The 19,788-nt window shown below is 37.7% G+C and overlaps 1 protein-coding gene across 2 annotated transcripts in view; it reads right to left on the bottom strand.

Annotated features, from left to right (window-relative positions):
- The window catches only part of gmppaa (GDP-mannose pyrophosphorylase Aa), a 21,760-nt gene extending 3,687 nt beyond the window's left edge, over window positions 1-18,073 (bottom strand). The window contains exons 1-10 of one of the 2 annotated variants that reach the window (XM_072685365.1): window positions 17,871-18,073; window positions 8,534-8,631; window positions 7,789-7,892; window positions 7,344-7,536; window positions 6,431-6,490; window positions 4,329-4,459; window positions 4,180-4,194; window positions 1,643-1,777; window positions 334-431; window positions 195-241 (exon numbers count right to left, since the gene is read on the bottom strand). In XM_072685365.1, the coding sequence (XP_072541466.1) occupies window positions 195-241; window positions 334-431; window positions 1,643-1,777; window positions 4,180-4,194; window positions 4,329-4,459; window positions 6,431-6,490; window positions 7,344-7,536; window positions 7,789-7,892; window positions 8,534-8,631; window positions 17,871-17,910 (921 nt within the window). In that variant the 5' untranslated portion in view covers window positions 17,911-18,073. The remainder of the gene's footprint in view (window positions 1-194; window positions 242-333; window positions 432-1,642; window positions 1,778-4,179; window positions 4,195-4,328; window positions 4,460-6,430; window positions 6,491-7,343; window positions 7,537-7,788; window positions 7,893-8,533; window positions 8,632-17,870) is intronic. The other variant, XM_072685366.1, reaches the window with a different exon arrangement.
- Window positions 18,074-19,788: the final 1,715 nt, after the last annotated feature.

Here is a 19,788-nt window from a genome sequence, read left to right as displayed (position 1 = left end):
ATTAGAGCTTTATAGTGGATATTAATGTTATTAGAGCTTTATAGTGGATATTAATGTTATTAGAACCTCATTTTTATATCCTGATATTAATAAACATACTCTGGAATTAAATGTTTCTTTGAGGCAGTTTGAACATGACCCATTTGTACTTCTTCAGCTCCTAACACCTGAGGACCTGCAGTGACCTCACTTACCACAGCGGTGGGGTCAATATTGGCTGTTGGATGGATGTAGACGTTTCCTGGAAGCAGACAGCAGTTCATTAAAAAGGAGTTTTGGGGGAGCAGTTTCATACCAAGTGCTTTAATACCTGACAAAAAAAAATACACTTACCACACATTTTAGGACCCCCATCCTTGTTTGCAGCCAGCCGTTCTGGGTGGGTCTTATGGTACTGGTTAAGATAGAGTCGGCTTGCGTAGATGGCTGACCTAAGAAAGAAAAAGCACATCATAAACATACAAATGCCTTTTGGTATATGATTTATAATATTTCAACCCATTTTGTTCATTAAATAAAAACATTGTATATCATATAGGATGAAATGGCTGGGAGTTATTACTTTCTTTTATGGTCCATTAAGTTTTAGGTATTACCAGATAAGAAATCCAAATACTATTTTGGTCAGTATTTAGTTCTACATTTAGTTCTGTCTTTAGTATAGTTCTGCATATTTAATTCTGTATATTTAATATATTTTTGTATCCTGTATTTTTTGTATTTATTTATTTATATTTAGTAAATATTTTTGTATCTTTAGTATATTCAATTCTGTACATTCAGAATATATAATTAGGATATTTAGTATATTAAGTTCTGTACATTTAGTATATTTAGCTCTGTATATTCAGTATATATTTAGTATATTTTTATATAGTTTGTACATTTAGTTCTGTATCTTCAGTATATTTAATTCTCCATATTCAGCATATATTAAGGATATTTAGAATATTAAGTTCTGTATATTTAGTATATTGTTGTATATTTAGATCTGTATCTTCAGTATATTTAGTACATTTGGTATATTTAATTCTGAATATTTTGTATATTTATTTCTGTATATTAGTGCTCTGTTGCTCTAGAGTAATTGGAGTCTCACTACAGGCATTTCAATGCATGGCTGTTCTGACAGGTTGTGCAAATGGCAAATAAACCTTGACTTGGATTACAGAGTGGTAAGTACAGTCACACACACACACACACACACACACACACACACACACACACACACACACACACACACACAAAGAGATTAATCAGAAAAATCTAAACAGTGTTGCATAAATTCCTACTATTATTCCTACCATTTCCTCTGCTGCTGTAATGTGAGGCAGTGCAGTGTCATTTGGGTGGGTTTGTACTGACCACCTTCGTGTGTCTCGTACTACGTCACTGTGAATCTGTTGGGCATCTCAGTCAGTTGACTGTCTGGTTAGTTTTACCCACAATAGTCACAAAGTACTTTACACGGCTAATTCCTAGAATACCTAGGGTGCACAAATTGCCCCGACTCTAATATATGTGGTATCTCAGTGTGCAAATGCCAAACCTGGAACTTGCTTTGAGTAAACAGACGAATAAATAAACAACAACAACAACAGCACCTTCTCAAACCTGTGTCCTGGCTGTGTCCTGCACTCACCCTGCAGATTTGATCTGACTCCAGAACCGATCCGTTTTGTAGACGTAGAGCTTGCCCTGGCCTGCCAGAGCGGTGAAGATGTCCTGCTCCAGACGGATCGCCTCAGCTCGATGCCAGCCGTTAGACTGCTCGTCTCTGCAAAGACAACACTCAGCTTTACAGGACATTCCTGCCAGGCTTCAGGACGAAGACAAACAAGTGACATAATGAAGAGAAGATCTCCAGTAAGCATCACAGGACTTTAGCACTAGTCAGAACTGAATACTGGAGACCGTCAGCCTTTACTGCAAAATTAGTATTAGTATTTCCCAAATCATGTGCAATCAATCAGTTAGCAGCGATTAGCAAAAAAAAAAATGAAAAGTTGTCAGATATAGGTGTCAGAGCTTTATGCTCACATTAAAAAAATATCAATTTCAATGAAAAAGTATTTTGTAATTTTAAAGTAATATACTCAATTTTTATTATTGCATTACTTAAAACTTAAAGTCTACACAGTTTCGAGTTCCCTTTTTGTCACAAAATACATTTACATATGTCATATGCTCAGTATACAGCAGTTTAGCCCCACCCATTCCAGCTTAAGTTAGAAGTTTTCCACCTCAGACTGCTTTTGAATGACAATACAGAGCAGCCAATCAGAACAGAGATCATCTACATATAGCACTTCCTAAAGGAACAGGAACAATAACAGCTTGTTAATGTTTATTAACAGCCTGAGACAAAAAAAAATAATAAAGGCTATAAAAAAATAAAGAATACAGGTAGAACTCCACTACTGCTCAGATTTCTCTTACTATGATACGTGATGAGAAAGACACGCCCTTTTTTCTTTAAAATAAGAAATCTCCAATAATAAAAGTCCAAAGGACTTATATATAAGTGCCATTATAGAGCCACTTTACTAAGGAGACTGAGGTGTCCTTCCAGAAATAACATGTACAACATACTCCTGACTCCTTCAGATAATCAGATATTTGGATATTCAGATATTTGGATATTCTGGTATTCATTAGTGTTTATTTATTTATTTCAATAAAGGCTATCCGCTAAACACTGTATTTTGCTTTTTGCTGCATTACACTGTTAAAATGTGGGAATATTTACCATCTCAGTAGGAGAACATCTCTGCTAGAACTCAAATGAAACCCACTGAAGCCAGAAGCAGGCATGTGATTGGAACTAGGGATGCACCGATCCGATATAAGGATCGGATATTGGTCCCGATATTAACAAAATTAGCTGGATCTGGTATCGGATAATTTGTTGGTGTGAGACTGAACTAAATGTGCAAATAAATAAATGACAAATGACAATTTATTACATTTATATCTGTGTTAAGTTGTTTTATTATATAAAGTAATGTTTAAGTCAGTCCTGATGCCTTAAGTCTCTCCCACATAGTGAGATATACAGTTTATTAATTCAGCTATGGTATCGGACTGGTATCGGGTATCGACCAATATGCAAAGTTTATGTATCGTATCGGTATCAGAACTGAAAAAGCCGGATCGGTGCATCCCTACTCTGAACCTCGCACACCACTTCGCTCTTCTGACGTCTAACTGCTGTGAGTGTTATCACCGGACAGAGTAAAAACAGATGGATCAGTATTCGTCAGACATGAGGCCAGTCTGGGCCGCTGACATGCGGGTAAATAAAAAAGCGACCCTAGCTACCCTAAACCAGCATTTGCAGCCAAACTCTGCCTTTGCGTTCCGGCCGCTTCAGCACCGTCCAAGCTCAGTTTCTCTAAGGCTGGCTTCACTGTAAACAAGACCGGAAGCTCCCCCATAGGAGAAAGTCTGGACAAACTCTGCTTCTTGACATGTAATTTGAAGAGGGTGTTGGTCACCAGACAGTCAAATTAGGCTTGACTGCCATTTATTTGGTGTACAGTCTGTTTTACTGGATTCAGGGTCATTTATTGATATATTTTTTTTTTCACCAAATCTGTTCATCTAATTTTCCTTTATTTCATTTGTTTAAAATTTGGTACATTTATTTCAAAAGCAGTTATTTATTAAAAATATTCTAATAATTTTTAATAACTAAACATTTGAAATAAATGAAAATAAAGAAAATATTTTTGTATTTTTGTATGCGTTTAATTATTTATATTAAATAAAGGCTGTAATCCCAACACATCCCCTGCCAAAAAATAAAGCTTTAAAAAAAATTAAATAAATAAAAAAACATACTCAGGCCAGCCTTTGTTATTGTTAATGGCTAAAATGTGACATCACATAAAATTAGTTATATAAAAAATACAGAAAAAAAAAAAATCATCCAAAATGACAGAAAAGGGCCTTCAGAGCTGTGTCTGATGAGCATAACAGCCAAAACTTCACCCCAAATGATTAAACCGACCTGTTATTCCACACACACACACACACACACACACACACACACACACACTAGTAAAAAAGCCGTGCTGAACACACTGAGCTAGCCACTACTCATCAGCAGCTACGGGTCTGACTACGGTGAAGCCTCCCTCTAGCGCAACTCCACTAGCAGCTCACTCTGTGACTTACCCGTCGTACGGATATCTGAGACGGAGGAGAGCGGACAGAACGAAACCACGGAATAAAGGAAGAAAAGTGGAAAAATGAATGAGGAAGCACGAAGGACAGAAATGGAAAGTGTAATGCAGCGAGACGCTGGGAGAGATCCTCCGACTCACAGCATCAGATCCTGCTGGTTCTTCTGGAAAACAGAGCCGATGTGCTGGAAGATGTCGGGGGTGAACAGGTAGATTCCACAGTTAATGATGTCGCTCACGAAGGTGCTGGGCTTCTCCACGTAGTGCAGCACCTACAGAGACCAGAGAGGAACCCTTCACCTTATTCAGAGCCGGCCCAAGGTTTTTTGTTTGTTTGTTTTTATAAACACAGCTGTTTTTTAAATAACATTGAATAATAAAATGAAAAGGTATTACACAGATAACAGCATTTTTTATGTTAATTTATTTTCATAGTTGGCTCACCAATACTAGGTAAATCAATGATACTGCCTGACGCTTCAGCATATTTCACAATATCATTAGACTGCATTAGACTGCTTTGCACTGCATTAGACTGCTTTGCACTGCATTAGACTGCTTTGCACCACATTAGACTACATTAGACTGTTTTACACTGCATTAGACTGCTTTGCACTGCATTAGACTACATTAGACTGTTTTACACTGCATTAGACTGTTTTACACTGCATTAGACTACATTAGACTGTTTTGCACTACATTAGACTGCTTTACACTACATTAGACTACATTAGACTGTTTTACACTGCATTAGACTGCTTTGCACTGCATTAGACTACATTAGACTGTTTTACACTGCATTAGACTGCTTTGCACTGCATTAGACTACATTAGACTGTTTTACACTGCATTAGACTGTTTTACACTGCATTAGACTACATTAGACTGTTTTGCACTACATTAGACTGCTTTGCACTGCATTAGACTACATTAGACTGTTTTACACTGCATTAGACTGCTTTGCACTGCATTAGACTACATTAGACTGTTTTACACTGCATTAGACTGTTTTACACTACATTAGACTACATTAGACTGTTTTGCACTACATTAGACTGCTTTACACTACATTAGACTACATTAGACTGTTTTACACTGCATTAGACTACATTAGACTGCTTTACACTGCATTAGACTGTTTTACACTGCATTAGACTGTTTTACACTGTTTTGCACTGCATTAGACTGCTTTGCACTGCATTAGACTGCTTTGCACTGCATTAGACTACATTAGACTGTTTTACACTGCATTAGACTACATTAGACTGTTTTGCACTGCATTAGACTGTTTTACACTGCATTAGACTGTTTTACACTGCATTAGACCGCTTTGCACCACATTAGACTACATTAGACTGTTTTACACTGCATTAGACTGCTTTGCACTGCATTAGACTACATTAGACTGCTTTGCACTGCATTAGACTACATTAGACTGTTTTGCACTACATTAGACTGCTTTGCACTACATTAGACTGCTTTGCACTACATTAGACTGCTTTAGACTGCTTTGCACTACATTAGACTGCTTTACACTGCATTAGACTGCTTTACACTGCATTAGACTACATTAGACTGTTTTGCACTGCATTAGACTACATTAGACTGCTTTACACTGCATTAGACTGTTTTACACTGCATTAGACTGTTTTGCACTACATTAGACTGTTTTACACTGCATTAGACTGTTTTACACTACATTAGACTGTTTTGCACTACATTAGACTACATTAGACAGACTTTATACATTACAATTACTTTCTCCAAAATAACAATAACCTGTGACAGAATGTATTAACATGAAAGTGGCTACTCTAAAGTGACGTTCACCAAGTTCTATACACAAGTTTATAAAATGTAAGCATATAATGGAGAGGTTAATTCACATTTAGATGAAAGGATTTCAGTGGCCCGTTTAAAGTGTCCAGTGAACAATATAAGCATAATGAAGGGTCATAAAGAAAAATTCCCAACAACAAATTACCCGTCCAGCCGTTTGATCATTATTGTGTTGGCTGATTATAAAGCCTTTTCATTTCTGTGCTGTGCTTTTGTAAATAGACACACTTACTGATTATTTTTGATTATTACTGAAACAAAACCTGTCAATAAGTAGAAATCGGTTCGACAGTGTGCAGAACGTGTTCATATTTAGGTTGAATTGCTCCTGTAGAAGGTGTGACTTATCAGGGACCTGTGTGATCTGAACAGGGGTAAACGTCCTGCAGGCTGGAGTCTCGTACCTCACTCGTTTGTTCATTCTCAACAATGCAGCCGTAGTTTAAGGACTGTTTTCTGTTGGCCTGAAAGGACAGAAACATCACTGAGGATTAACAGGTCTGGCAGTGTGAGATGTGAGATTACTGTGTGGGTTTCAGTGCCCCCCCCCCCCAAATTACAACATGTTCAGAGTAATGATGCTGTAATGAAATATAATGTAATGTAATGTAATGAAATGCAGTGTAATGTAGTGTAATGTAGTGTAGTGTAATGAAATGTAATGTAGTGTAATGAAATATAATGTAATGCAGTGAAATGTAATGAAATGTAATGTAGTGTAGTGTAATGTAGTGTAATGAAATATAATGTAATGCAGTGAAATGTAATGAAATGTAATGTAGTGTAGTGTAATGTAGTGTAATGAAATATAATGTAATGCAGTGAAATGTAATGAAATGTAATGTAGTGTAGTGTAATGTAGTGTAATGAAATATAATGTAATGTTGCTGTAATGAAATGCAGTGTAACGAAATGCAATGCAATGTAATGTGATGTAGTACTGCTGTAATGTAATGTAATGCAGTGTAATCTGACGTAGTGTACTGGAATGTAATGCAGTGTAATGTGATGTAGTGCTGCTGTAATGTAGTGTAATGGAATGAAATGCAGTGTAATGTAATGTGATGTAGTACTGCTGTAATTTAAATAAATGCAGTGCAATGTAATGTAATGCCGCTGTAATGAAATGTAACGCAGTGTAATGTAGTGCTGCTATAATGTAAAGTAATACAGTGTAATGTAATGCAATGCTGTCATGGTGTAATGAAATGTAATGTAACGCGTTGTAATGTAATGTAGTGCTGCTGTAATGTAATGTAATGCTGACATGGTGTAAAGTAATGTAATGTAAAGTAATGTAATGTGGTGCTCCTTTACAGTCGTGCCGAGGATGATAAAGCTGTGAGCGTCCCCGTGCTCCTTCTGGAAGTTCAGCATGTCCATCAGGGGAAACTCAGAGCACACATCGGCATTCATGACGAAAAACGCCTCGGGGGAGCCAGACAGGATCTGATCTCTGAAGTGGTAAATGCCTCCTCCTGTGCCCAGAGCAGCATACTCCTGCAGGTACCTGCTCCCACAACAGGATTCACACATCAGCCAAGTGATAGCAGTGATTCAGCAGAATGCAGTAATAGTACGGATCTTTTATTATTTATGAATTATTAATGTCTGTAATAAAAAGTAGATTAAAGCAGCAATCTGTAACAGCTGCATCTTAAAGCAGCAGCTTCAGACTCATGCTGATGCTCCTCTGACTGTAACAGGTCGTCCCGCTCATCCCGGACTCGGGTCAAACCCAAGTATCTGCTGATGTTCTCACCTAACTGATACTTTGAAGTCCTGCTGTGCCGACGCCAGGAAGCGGTTCAGTTCCTCGTTTGGCTGGTAAAACCCAACCAGCAGGATCTCCTTCATGTTCGGGACCTGTGGTTTAAAAAGCTGTTATTTGGAAAACTGTTGATGGATGGAAACAATAATAATGATCTGCTTCACTATATGGACAAAAGTATTGGGACACCTGCTCATTCACTATATGCTTCACCATATGGACAAAAGTACTGGGACACCTGCTCATTCACTATATGGACAAAAGTATTGGGGCACCTGCTCATTCACTATATGGACAAAAGTATTGGGACACCTGCTCATTCCCTATATGCTTCAATATATGGACAAAATTAAGGGTATTAAAAAAAGCTTTTCCTGCTGTTGTTGGAGTGACTGTCTCTACTGTCCAGAGAAGAAGACTTTCTACTAGAATTGAGATGGAGGAACATTGATGTGAGGAATTGATTGCATTCAGCAACAAGAGATGAAACCTCACCTCATCCCCAACTCATCCCAAAAGTTGCTGTCCTGCCCCCAGCTAAAATAGAGATTCTGATTGGTTCTGCTGCAGAGTTGGACCTGCCCTGTTAAGTAAAGTCGCTGTATGTGAGTTTATAAGTTCTAGATTTAGTTAGTGTCCCATTTTTATTTTTTTTTTTTAATCAGACGGGTTCTCGCCCACACACCGTATGTTATCTCACCCCTTCCCTAAAAAACCCCACCTTCAACTGTCTTACCTGAGCACAGGCCTCTATGTGGTGCTGCAGCATCGGCACTCCAGCAACCGGAAACAAGGGCTTCGGCACCTCGAAAGACAGCGGACGGAAGCGCGTGCCTGTTTAAACACAACAAATTAAACCACTATATAGAACAACACCACTCCTCGATCACTACTCCCTAAATTACACACTATATAGAACAACACCACTCCTCGATCACTACTCCCTAAATTACACACTATATAGAACACCACTCCTCGATCACTACTCCCTAAATTACACACTATATAGAACAACACCACTCCTCGATCACTACTCCCTAAATTACACACTATATAGAACACCACTCCTCGATCACTACTCTCTAAATTACACACTATATAGAACACCACTCCTCGATCACTACTCCCTAAATTACACACTATATAGAACAACACCACTCCTCGATCACTACTCTCTAAATTACACACTATATAGAACAACACCACTCCTCGATCACTACTCTCTAAATTACACACTATATAGAACACCACTCCTCGATCACTACTCCCTAAATTACACACTATATAGAACAACACCACTCCTCGATCACTACTTCCTAAATTACACACTATATAGAACAACACCACTCCTCGATCACTACTCCCTAAATTACACACTATATAGAACAACACCACTCCTCGATCACTACTCTCTAAATTACACACTATATAGAACACCACTCCTCGATCACTACTCCCTAAATTACACACTATATAGAACAACATCACTCCTCGATCACTACTCCCTAAATTACACACTATATAGAACAACACCACTCCTCGATCACTACTCTCTAAATTACACACTATATAGAACACCACTCCTCGATCACTACTCTCTAAATTACACACTATATAGAACACCACTCCTCGATCACTACTCCCTAAATTACACATTATATAGAACAACACCACTCCTCGATCACTACTTCCTAAATTACACACTATATAGAACAACACCACTCCTCGATCACTACTCCCTAAATTACACACTATATAGAACAACACCACTCCTCGATCACTACTCTCTAAATTACACACTATATAGAACAACACCACTCCTCGATCACTACTCCCTAAATTACACACTATATAGAACAACACCACTCCTCGATCACTACTCTCTAAATTACACACTATATAGAACAACACCACTCCTCGATCACTACTCCCTAAATTACACACTATATAGAACAACACCACTCCTCGATCACTACTCCCTAAATTACACACTATATAGAACACCACTCCTCGATCACTACTCTCTAAATTACACACTATATAGAACACCACTCCTCGATCACTACTCTCTAAATTACACACTATATAGAACAACACCACTCCTCGATCACTACTCCCTAAATTACACACTATATAGAACAACACCACTCCTCGATCACTACTCCCTAAATTACACACTATATAGAACACCACTCCTCGATCACTACTCTCTAAATTACACACTATATAGAACACCACTCCTCGATCACTACTCTCTAAATTACACACTATATAGAACAACACCACTCCTCGATCACTACTCTCTAAATTACACACTATATAGAACACCACTCCTCGATCACTACTCCCTAAATTACACACTATATAGAACACCACTCCTCGATCACTACTCCCTAAATTACACACTATATAGAACAACACCACTCCTCGATCACTACTCCCTAAATTACACACTATATAGAACAACACCACTCCTCGATCACTACTCCCTAAATTACACACTATATAGAACAACACCACTCCTCGATCACTACTCCCTAAATTACACACTATATAGAACAACACCACTCCTCGATCACTACTTCCTAAATTACACACTATATAGAACAACACCACTCCTCGATCACTACTCTCTAAATTACACACTATATAGAACAACACCACTCCTCGATCACTACTCTCTAAATTACACACTATATAGAACAACACCACTCCTCGATCACTACTCCCTAAATTACACACTATATAGAACAACACCACTCCTCGATCACTACTCCCTAAATTACACACTATATAGAACAACACCACTCCTCGATCACTACTCCCTAAATTACACACTATATAGAACAACACCACTCCTCGATCACTACTCCCTAAATTACACACTATATAGAACACCACTCCTCGATCACTACTCCCTAAATTACACACTATATAGAACACCACTCCTCGATCACTACTCCCTAAATTACACACTATATAGAACAACACCACTCCTCGATCACTACTCTCTAAATTACACACTATATAGAACAACACCACTCCTCGATCACTACTCCCTAAATTACACACTATATAGAACAACACCACTCCTCGATCACTACTCTCTAAATTACACACTATATAGAACAACACCACTCCTCGATCACTACTCTCTAAATTACACACTATATAGAACAACACCACTCCTCGATCACTACTCCCTAAATTACACACTATATAGAACAACACCACTCCTCGATCACTACTCCCTAAATTACACACTATATAGAACAACACCACTCCTCGATCACTACTCCCTAAATTACACACTATATAGAACAACACCACTCCTCGATCACTACTCCCTAAATTACACACTATATAGAACAACACCACTCCTCGATCACTACTCCCTAAATTACACACTATATAGAACAACACCACTCCTCGATCACTACTCCCTAAATTACACACTATATAGAACAACACCACTCCTCGATCACTACTTCCTAAATTACACACTATATAGAACAACACCACTCCTCGATCACTACTCCCTAAATTACACACTATATAGAACAACATCACTCCTCGATCACTACTCCCTAAATTACACACTATATAGAACACCACTCCTCGATCACTACTCCCTAAATTACACACTATATAGAACAACACCACTCCTCGATCACTACTCTCTAAATTACACACTATATAGAACAACATCACTCCTCGATCACTACTCCCTAAATTACACACTATATAGAACACCACTCCTCGATCACTACTCCCTAAATTACACACTATATAGAACACCACTCCTCGATCACTACTCCCTAAATTAAACACTATATAGAACAACATCACTCCTCGATCACTACTCCCTAAATTACACACTATATAGAACACCACTCCTCGATCACTACTTCCTAAATTACACAATATATAGAACACCACTCCTCGATCACTACTCCCTAAATTACACACTATATAGAACAACACCACTCCTCGATCACTACTCTCTAAATTACACACTATATAGAACAACACCACTCCTCGATCACTACTCCCTAAATTACACACTATATAGAACAACACCACTCCTCGATCACTACTCCCTAAATTACACACTATATAGAACAACACCACTCCTCGATCACTACTCCCTAAATTACACACTATATAGAACAACACCACTCCTCGATCACTACTCCCTAAATTACACACTATATAGAACAACACCACTCCTCGATCACTACTCCCTAAATTACACACTATATAGAACAACACCACTCCTCGATCACTACTCCCTAAATTACACACTATATAGAACAACACCACTCCTCGATCACTACTCTCTAAATTACACACTATATAGAACAACACCACTCCTCGATCACTACTCCCTAAATTACACACTATATAGAACAACACCACTCCTCGATCACTACTCTCTAAATTACACACTATATAGAACAACACCACTCCTCGATCACTACTCCCTAAATTACACACTATATAGAACAACACCACTCCTCGATCACTACTCCCTAAATTACACACTATATAGAACAACACCACTCCTCGATCACTACTCTCTAAATTACACACTATATAGAACAACATCACTCCTCGATCACTACTCCCTAAATTACACACTATATAGAACAACACCACTCCTCGATCACTACTTCCTAAATTACACACTATATAGAACAACACCACTCCTCGATCACTACTCCCTAAATTACACACTATATAGAACAACATCACTCCTCGATCACTACTCCCTAAATTACACACTATATAGAACACCACTCCTCGATCACTACTCCCTAAATTACACACTATATAGAACAACACCACTCCTCGATCACTACTCTCTAAATTACACACTATATAGAACAACACCACTCCTCGATCACTACTCCCTAAATTACACACTATATAGAACAACACCACTCCTCGATCACTACTCTCTAAATTACACACTATATAGAACAACATCACTCCTCGATCACTACTCCCTAAATTACACACTATATAGAACACCACTCCTCGATCACTACTCCCTAAATTACACACTATATAGAACACCACTCCTCGATCACTACTCCCTAAATTAAACACTATATAGAACAACATCACACTCCTCGATCACTACTCCCTAAATTACACACTATATAGAACACCACTCCTCGATCACTACTTCCTAAATTACACACTATATAGAACACCACTCCTCGATCACTACTCCCTAAATTACACACTATATAGAACAACACCACTCCTCGATCACTACTCTCTAAATTACACACTATATAGAACAACACCACTCCTCGATCACTACTCCCTAAATTACACACTATATAGAACAACATCACTCCTCGATAACTACTCCCTAAATTACACACTATATAGAACAACACCACTCCTCGATCACTACTCCCTAAATTACACACTATATAGAACAACACCACTCCTCGATCACTACTCCCTAAATTACACACTATATAGAACAACACCACTCCTCGATCACTACTCTCTAAATTACACACTATATAGAACAACACCACTCCTCGATCACTACTCCCTAAATTACACACTATATAGAACAACACCACTCCTCGATCACTACTTCCTAAATTACACACTATATAGAACAACACCACTCCTCGATCACTACTCCCTAAATTACACACTATATAGAACAACATCACTCCTCGATCACTACTCCCTAAATTACACACTATATAGAACACCACTCCTCGATCACTACTCCCTAAATTACACACTATATAGAACACCACCACTCCTCGATCACTACTCCCTAAATTACACACTATATAGAACAACATCACTCCTCGATCACTACTCCCTAAATTACACACTATATAGAACACCACTCCTCGATCACTACTCCCTAAATTACACACTATATAGAACAACACCACTCCTCGATCACTACTCTCTAAATTACACACTATATAGAACAACACCACTCCTCGATCACTACTCCCTAAATTACACACTATATAGAACAACACCACTCCTCGATCACTACTCTCTAAATTACACACTATATAGAACAACATCACTCCTCGATCACTACTCCCTAAATTACACACTATATAGAACACCACTCCTCGATCACTACTCCCTAAATTACACACTATATAGAACACCACTCCTCGATCACTACTCCCTAAATTAAACACTATATAGAACAACATCACTCCTCGATCACTACTCCCTAAATTACACACTATATAGAACACCACTCCTCGATCACTACTTCCTAAATTACACACTATATAGAACACCACTCCTCGATCACTACTCCCTAAATTACACACTATATAGAACAACACCACTCCTCGATCACTACTCTCTAAATTACACACTATATAGAACAACACCACTCCTCGATCACTACTCCCTAAATTACACACTATATAGAACAACATCACTCCTCGATAACTACTCCCTAAATTACACACTATATAGAACAACACCACTCCTCGATCACTACTCCCTAAATTACACACTATATAGAACAACACCACTCCTCGATCACTACTCCCTAAATTACACACTATATAGAACAACACCACTCCTCGATCACTACTCTCTAAATTACACACTATATAGAACAACACCACTCCTCGATCACTACTCCCTAAATTACACACTATATAGAACAACACCACTCCTCGATCACTACTTCCTAAATTACACACTATATAGAACAACACCACTCCTCGATCACTACTCCCTAAATTACACACTATATAGAACAACATCACTCCTCGATCACTACTCCCTAAATTACACACTATATAGAACACCACTCCTCGATCACTACTCCCTAAATTACACACTATATAGAACACCACTCCTCGATCACTACTCTCTAAATTACACACTATATAGAACAACACCACTCCTCGATCACTACTCCCTAAATTACACACTATATAGAACAACACCACTCCTCGATCACTACTCTCTAAATTACACACTATATAGAACATCACTCCTCGATCACTACTCCCTAAATTACACACTATATAGAACACCACTCCTCGATCACTACTCCCTAAATTACACACTATATAGAACAACACCACTCCTCGATCACTACTCTCTAAATTACACACTATATAGAACAACACTACTCCTCGATCACTACTCCCGAAATTAAAGCACTACATAGAACACTAGTATAAGGAACTACACTACTCCCTAAATTTAGACACTATATAGAACACTAGTATAGGGAACTACATTACTCCCTAAATTTAGACACTATATAGAACAACACCACTCCTCGATCACTACTCCCTAAATTACACACTATATAGAACACTAGTATAGGGAACTACACTACTCCCTAAATTACACACTATATAGAACACTAGTATAAGGAACTACACTACTCCCTAAATTTAGACACTATATAGAACACTAGTATAGGGAACTACATTACTCCCTAAATTTAGACACTATATAGAACAACACCACTCCTCGATCACTACTCCCTAAATTACACACTATATAGAACACTAGTATAGGGAACTACACTACTCCTTGATCACTACTCCCTAAATTAGAGCCCTATATAGAACACTAGTATAGGGAACTACACTACTCTCTAAATTACACACTATATAGAACACTAGTATAGGGAACTACACTACTCCCTAAATTACACACTATATAGAACAACACCACTCCTCGATCACTACTCCCTAAATTAGAGCACTACATAGAACACTAGAATAGGGAACTACACTACTCCCTAAATTTAGACACTACATAGAACACTAGTATAGGGAACTACACTACTCCCTAAATTTAGACACTACATAGAACACTAGTATAGGGAACTACATTACTCCCTAAATTAGAGCCCTATATAGAACACTAGTATAGGGAACTACATTACTCTCTAAATTTAGACACTACATAGAACACTAGTATAGGGAACTACACTACTCCCTAAATTAGAGCCCTATATAGAACACTAGTATAGGGAACTACACTACTCCCTAAATTTAGACACTATATAGAACACTAGTATAGGGAACTACACTACTCCCTAAATTAGAGCCCTATATAGAACACTAGTATAGGGAACTACACTACTCCCTAAATTTAGATACTATATAGAACACTAGTATAGGGAACTACACTACTCCCTAAATTAGAGCCCTATATAGAACACTAGTATAGGGAACTACACTACTCCCTAAATTTAGATACTATATAGAACACTAGTATAGGGAACTACACTACTCCCTAAATTTAGACACTATATAGAGCACTAGTATAGGGAAATACACCACTCCTTGATCACTACTCCCTAAATTAGAGCCCTATATAGAACACTAGTATAGGGAACTACACTACTCCCTAAATTACACACTATATAGAACAACACCACTCCTCGATCACTACTCCCTAAATTAGAGCACTACATAGAACACTAGAATAGGGAACTACACTACTCCCTAAATTTAGACACTACATAGAACACTAGTATAGGGAACTACACTACTCCCTAAATTTAGACACTACATAGAACACTAGTATAGGGAACTACATTACTCCCTAAATTTAGACACTATATAGAACACTAGTATAGGGAACTACATTACTCCCTAAATTTAGACACTACATAGAACACTAGTATAGGGAACTACACCACTCCTTGATCACTACTCCCTAAATTAGAGCCCTATATAGAACACTAGTATAGGGAACTACACTACTCCCTAAATTTAGACACTATATAGAACACTAGTATAGGGAACTACACTACTCCCTAAATTAGAGCCCTATATAGAACACTAGTATAGGGAACTACACTACTCCCTAAATTTAGATACTATATAGAACACTAGTATAGGGAACTACACTACTCCCTAAATTAGAGCCCTATATAGAACACTAGTATAGGGAACTACACTACTCCCTAAATTTAGATACTATATAGAACACTAGTATAGGGAACTACACTACTCCCTAAATTTAGACACTATATAGAGCACTAGTATAGGGAACTACACCACTCCTTGATCACTACTCCCTAAATTAGAGCCCTATATAGAACACTAGTATAGGGAACTACACTACTCCCTAATTTAGACACTACATAGAACACTAGTATAGGGAACTACACTACTCCCTAATTTAGAGCCCTATATAGAACACTAGTATAGGGAACTACACTACTCCCTAAATTTAGATACTATATAGAACAGTAGTATAGGGAACTACACTACTCCCTAAATTTAGACACTATATAGAACACTAGTATAGGGAACTACACTACTCCCTAATTTAGACACTATATAGAACACTAGTATAGGGAACTACACTACTCCCTAATTTAGACACTATATAGAACAACACCACTCCTCGATCACTACTCCCTAAATTAGACACTATATAGAACACTAGTATAGGGAACTACACTACTCCCTAAATTTAGACACTATATAGAACACTAGTATAGGGAACTACACTACTCCCTAATTTAGACACTATATAGAACAACACCACTCCACGATCACTACTCCCTAAATTAGATACTATATAGAACACTAGTATAGGGAACTACACTACTCCCTAATTTAGACACTATATAGAACAACACCACTCCACGATCACTACTCCCTAAATTAGACACTATATAGAACACTAGTATAGGGAACTACACTACTCCCTAAATTTAGACACTATATAGAACACTAGTATAGGGAACTACATTACTCCCTAAATTAGACACTATACAGAACACTAGTATAGGGAACTACACTACTCCCTAAATTAGACACTATATAGAACACTAGTATAGGGAACTACATTACTCCCTAAATTAGACACTATATAGAACACTAGTATAGGGAACTACATTACTCCCTAAATTAGACACTATACAGAACACTAGTATAGGGAACTACACCACTCCGCAGGTGTGTACACTGAAATACAGGTGTGGTCAGCAGGTGTGGTCAGCAGGTGTGCTGGTCTGCTGTTACTGGGGGGTATTGATTATTGATCGGATTAATCTGCAGCTCGCTCACCTTTCTGAGGGCCTCCGATCAGAATCACAGCCTTCAGCATCCTGCCGGGCTCTCAGCTCCTCGGTCTCAGACCCGCGCGGTGATTAAAGCCCCTGACCTCCTGACCTCCACATCTGAATCAGGCTGATTTCTCTCGGCTGTTTCTGGACGGGCTGCTGTCTGTCCCGCCGGCGGCGGCCGTGTTTACCGGACCAGCAACAGCGTCCGAGTCCATTTCAAAATAAAAGTCCTGTTCTCTCTTAGACTGTAGCGCCACCCTGTGGTGTGGTGGCCTTATTTCTGAGAACTACTGACTGCAGACAGACACTGACCACTAATTAAGATTTATTCTGTATTAATACTGACCAAAATTTCCTTTTTTATTCTGTATTAATACTGACCAATATTTCCTTTTTTATTCTGTATTAATACTGACCAATATTTCCTTTTTTATTCTGTATTAATACTGACCAATATGTAATATTAGTTCTTTATCTTAACTGATATATCATATTTTTATTCTCTATTTTTTCTCACCAAGATGTCTTTTTATATGCATTTGTAGTGGACTATATTTAATATTTATTCTTTATTTATTCTTTATTTTAATATTTATTCTTTATTTATTCTTTTTTTACTGATATATATTTCATATTTTTATTCTCTATGTGTACTGACCAATATTTCCTTTTGTATTGTTTAATTTTACTGACCAATATTTCATATTTAGATTATATATTTTTACTGACCAATATTGAATTTTTGTATTGTTTTATTTTTACTGACCAATATTTCATATGTATTTTTTATTTTTACTGACCAATATTGAATTTTTAATTATTTTATGTTTACTGACCAATATTTCATTTTAAATTTTTTTATTTTTACTGACCAATATTTCATTTTGTATTGTTTATTTTTACTGACCAATATTTCATTTTTAATTTTTTTATTTTTACTGACCAATATTTCATTTTGTATTGTTTATTTTTACTGACCAATATTTCATTTTTAATTATTTTATTTTTACTGACCAATATTTCATTTTTAATTTTTTCATTTTTACTGACCAATATTTCATATTTATTTTCTATTTTTACTGAACAAAATTTCATTTTTAATTTTTTTATTTTTACTGACCAAATTTTCATCTTTTATCATTTATTTTTTACTGACCAATATTTCATGTTTATTCTCTATTTTTTCACCTTTACTTCTACATTAGCTGTTTCATGCAGCCTCTCAGTCCATGGTGGTAACGTAAGACTTGCTTGACTGCAGACAGTGACACTGGTGTTTCAGCCAGTTCCGGTTCATGGCAGGCCTGGGCCTGGGCTCTTGGCTTGTTCCTGACCATCCGAAACAGTTTCCCCTCAGCTGAGCGTCACAGTTGGGGACTTCATCACTGAGCTTCTCCAGCTGCAGCTGACCCTCATTCTGCACATTTGACGTAATAAATGATCAAAGGCATTTCTTCAGTTGTGTGAGTTTAGTCAGATCATAAAATGTGTCCTTTTTAGCACCACCCAGCCCTGAGCTCGACCTGTAGTAAGGAAATGTGAAATATGAGGAAATGTGAAGAACGGGACATTCCCACACACCGGTCAGACAGTACCTGTCAGCTGTCTGCTCCAGCAACACCTGCACCATGACTGTCCGTGTGCTGCTCACCACAGGTCGGTGACTCTTCTATTTAAACTAGTGTGACTGATAATAACTCACTGTGTTTCCAATAAAGTGGCCAGAGAGTGGAAGCACAAGGTAGGTGTTTCTAATAAAGTGGCCAGTAAGTGAAAGCACGAGGTAGGGGTTTCTAATAAAGTGGCCAGTGAGTGGAAGCACAAGGTAGGTGTTTCTAATAAAGTGGCCAGTGAGTGGAAGCACAAGGTAGGTGTTTCTAATAAAGTGGCCAGTGAGTGGAAGCACAAGGTAGGTGTTT

This window comes from Salminus brasiliensis, chromosome 8 (genome assembly GCF_030463535.1).
Source record: "Salminus brasiliensis chromosome 8, fSalBra1.hap2, whole genome shotgun sequence".
Classification (NCBI taxonomy): domain Eukaryota; kingdom Metazoa; phylum Chordata; class Actinopteri; order Characiformes; family Bryconidae; genus Salminus; species Salminus brasiliensis.
Note: the sequence above shows the minus strand (reverse complement) of the source record. Positions and strands in the feature narration are given on the sequence as shown.